We start from the raw sequence: 2,195 nt of genomic DNA on the forward strand, positions 1-2,195 counted from the left end.
AATCACGGCACTTAATGCCACTCACTGTACATTGTACACCCACTTCTTACCATTTATACGTCCTACGTGATAGGGGATGAGCCTATTGCAATACACTGGGCACAATTACGTCCCCAGTTACTTTCAGATAGGCCGGTTGGAAGTATGTTGGACGAGAAGATGTTGCGTGCAAAAGCTAGTGTTGTATATTGTACAAATGATTTTATTTCACATTAAATATGAACGCGTTCAAGTTATTTAATAATATTTTTTTAAAGGATGAGCATACAGGAATGTTCTTAACATTTTTGGTTTTGGTTTGTTAGAGTCAAGTTCCTTCTTTTTAACGGCTTTTTTCTTTGGTTTTTCGTCTTCCAAATTTAATAATTGTATTGTCTTTAGCAATAACAAATCTTCCTTCTCTTCAAAGGACAAGACTTTCCTTGGTTTTTTAGGCTCCCAACGAAATTTGTATTTATTCTTAATATTTTTTTTCAAGCGTTCATTATGTGTAGATAAAATAGTATCAATGCCACAATCGACATCATATTTATTCGGTGCTGGAGAACTATGGACTAGTTTTGGAAAACGATCAGCTCGATACAAGGGTCCACGATTAAAAGCTGGAATACATTTTGGCTTTTCCAAGCAATATGTTGCAGGCCCAGGTGTTTGCAGTTTACCAAGTACAGGTATCCAACAATACCACGGTAAAAAGCGCCCCTCAGAGGAACAGAATGGGGCTACATTTTGTGATTCAGAAGATCTATTTGTTTCTATTGTATTTTGCGGCAGGTCGGCTGGACTAGGCTCGTCGTGTTTTTTTAGTAACGGTTTCAATCGAATAGTTTTAGATTTAAATTCCCAGGTCAGTGGAAGGCATGGTTTTACCGTTTTTTCCTTTTCCACTGGTATATCTCGTATGTCTTCTACTGATTCTAAGTTGTCAGTGTAGCCTTCTTCTTCCACTTTCTCTTTAAATCTCTTAGCAGAAGTTCCAAAAGGGGCTTTACTGCAATGAACATAGTGACAAAGATTGATTCTTGTATTGTAAGAAGCCGGTCCTGGTCCATCATGAATTTTATTACTAAACCGCCCTGCCTTGGACCCGAAACAAGGTGGGTTCGGTAATTTGGCATGACATGTTATTCCCGTATATTCAATTGGATCAAAATCTCTTCGAAGCCAATGATCTGCTGGACCTGGAGATACTGCATATTTTGATAAGGTGAATCTTTCCGCTTTTGAGCCTGTGATGCTAAGATCAGTGCCTTTTGGTAGTTTTGGATCGTATGCTGTAGGACCAGGACTATTGTCAGACAAATTTTTTTGATATACTAAGTCCATAAATCGTAATTGTTTTGCTGTTCTTCTTTTATACGCACGTATCTTTTCTAGACAAATCTTATCTGCCGTAGGCTCCTTCTCCAAGTTATAATCCCCAGGACCAGGTTTTATTCCAAGGTATTTTTGAGGTTTTGCCGTTCTTTTACTCCATTTACAGCCCTGATAAAAAGCTGTAGACTCGTTTACTCTAGCATCATAAAATGGTGGGCATTCTTCTTTAATTACTTTCATTAATCGATGTTGAATACCATCTTTTATATCAAACCCATAGTCTTTCCTTGATGGTGCGGATAAACCTTCATCACCCAAAGCAGATCGTGGAGCAGGACCTTTGAAAATGCGTCTTTTCACTTTACCTTGACATTCTACTATATCTTCTTCCTTTTCTTGATCAGTGGGACATTCACATGGACTAGGAAAACCACATTTACACAAAATTTCTTCCAAGTCTTCATTACTAAGGGCTTTGTATGGAAATCTCGGTGTTTTTGAAAGCATTGCTGAACAATTTGGGATTTTATGTGGTATATTAGTATTATAAACTGCCTGAGTCCATACTTTAATATTACCTTGCGTGTTACGTGGTGTTTTTGCAAGAAAAGGAACCACATTCTTTTTTCTTCTGCTAACATCGCAATGATATGCTCCAGGATCATAAATTGTAAAATATTTTGGAGGAGGAGGAAATCTTGCTCCTAAACTGTAAGCCATAATTTATGACTGTGTATATTATATTTTATATGTAAAGATATCCATACATTAAATAACAGTTGTATAGATAGTTTAAGGTGAACGCAGTAAAACTAAACACAAAGTATGACCATTATTTACATTAGGATACTAACATTTTAGTGTTAATTTTATTATGT

At 36.6% G+C, this 2,195-nt stretch overlaps 1 protein-coding gene across 1 annotated transcript; it reads right to left on the reverse strand.

The window, feature by feature from the left end:
* Window positions 1-221: 221 nt before the first annotated feature.
* LOC118264548 (uncharacterized) lies at window positions 222-2,195 on the reverse strand. Its single transcript, XM_035577090.1, has one exon. It carries the CDS (start codon window positions 2,035-2,037, stop codon window positions 238-240), a length of 1,800 nt encoding a protein of 599 aa, XP_035432983.1. The 5' UTR covers window positions 2,038-2,195; the 3' UTR covers window positions 222-237.

This window comes from Spodoptera frugiperda, chromosome 25 (genome assembly GCF_023101765.2).
Source record: "Spodoptera frugiperda isolate SF20-4 chromosome 25, AGI-APGP_CSIRO_Sfru_2.0, whole genome shotgun sequence".
In the NCBI taxonomy this organism is placed as follows: domain Eukaryota; kingdom Metazoa; phylum Arthropoda; class Insecta; order Lepidoptera; family Noctuidae; genus Spodoptera; species Spodoptera frugiperda.

Coding starts and splice junctions, on each gene's coding strand:
- LOC118264548 (XM_035577090.1), bottom strand. CDS start 2,037: ATGGCTTACAGTTTAGGAGCAAGATTTCCTCCTCCTCCAAAATATTTT.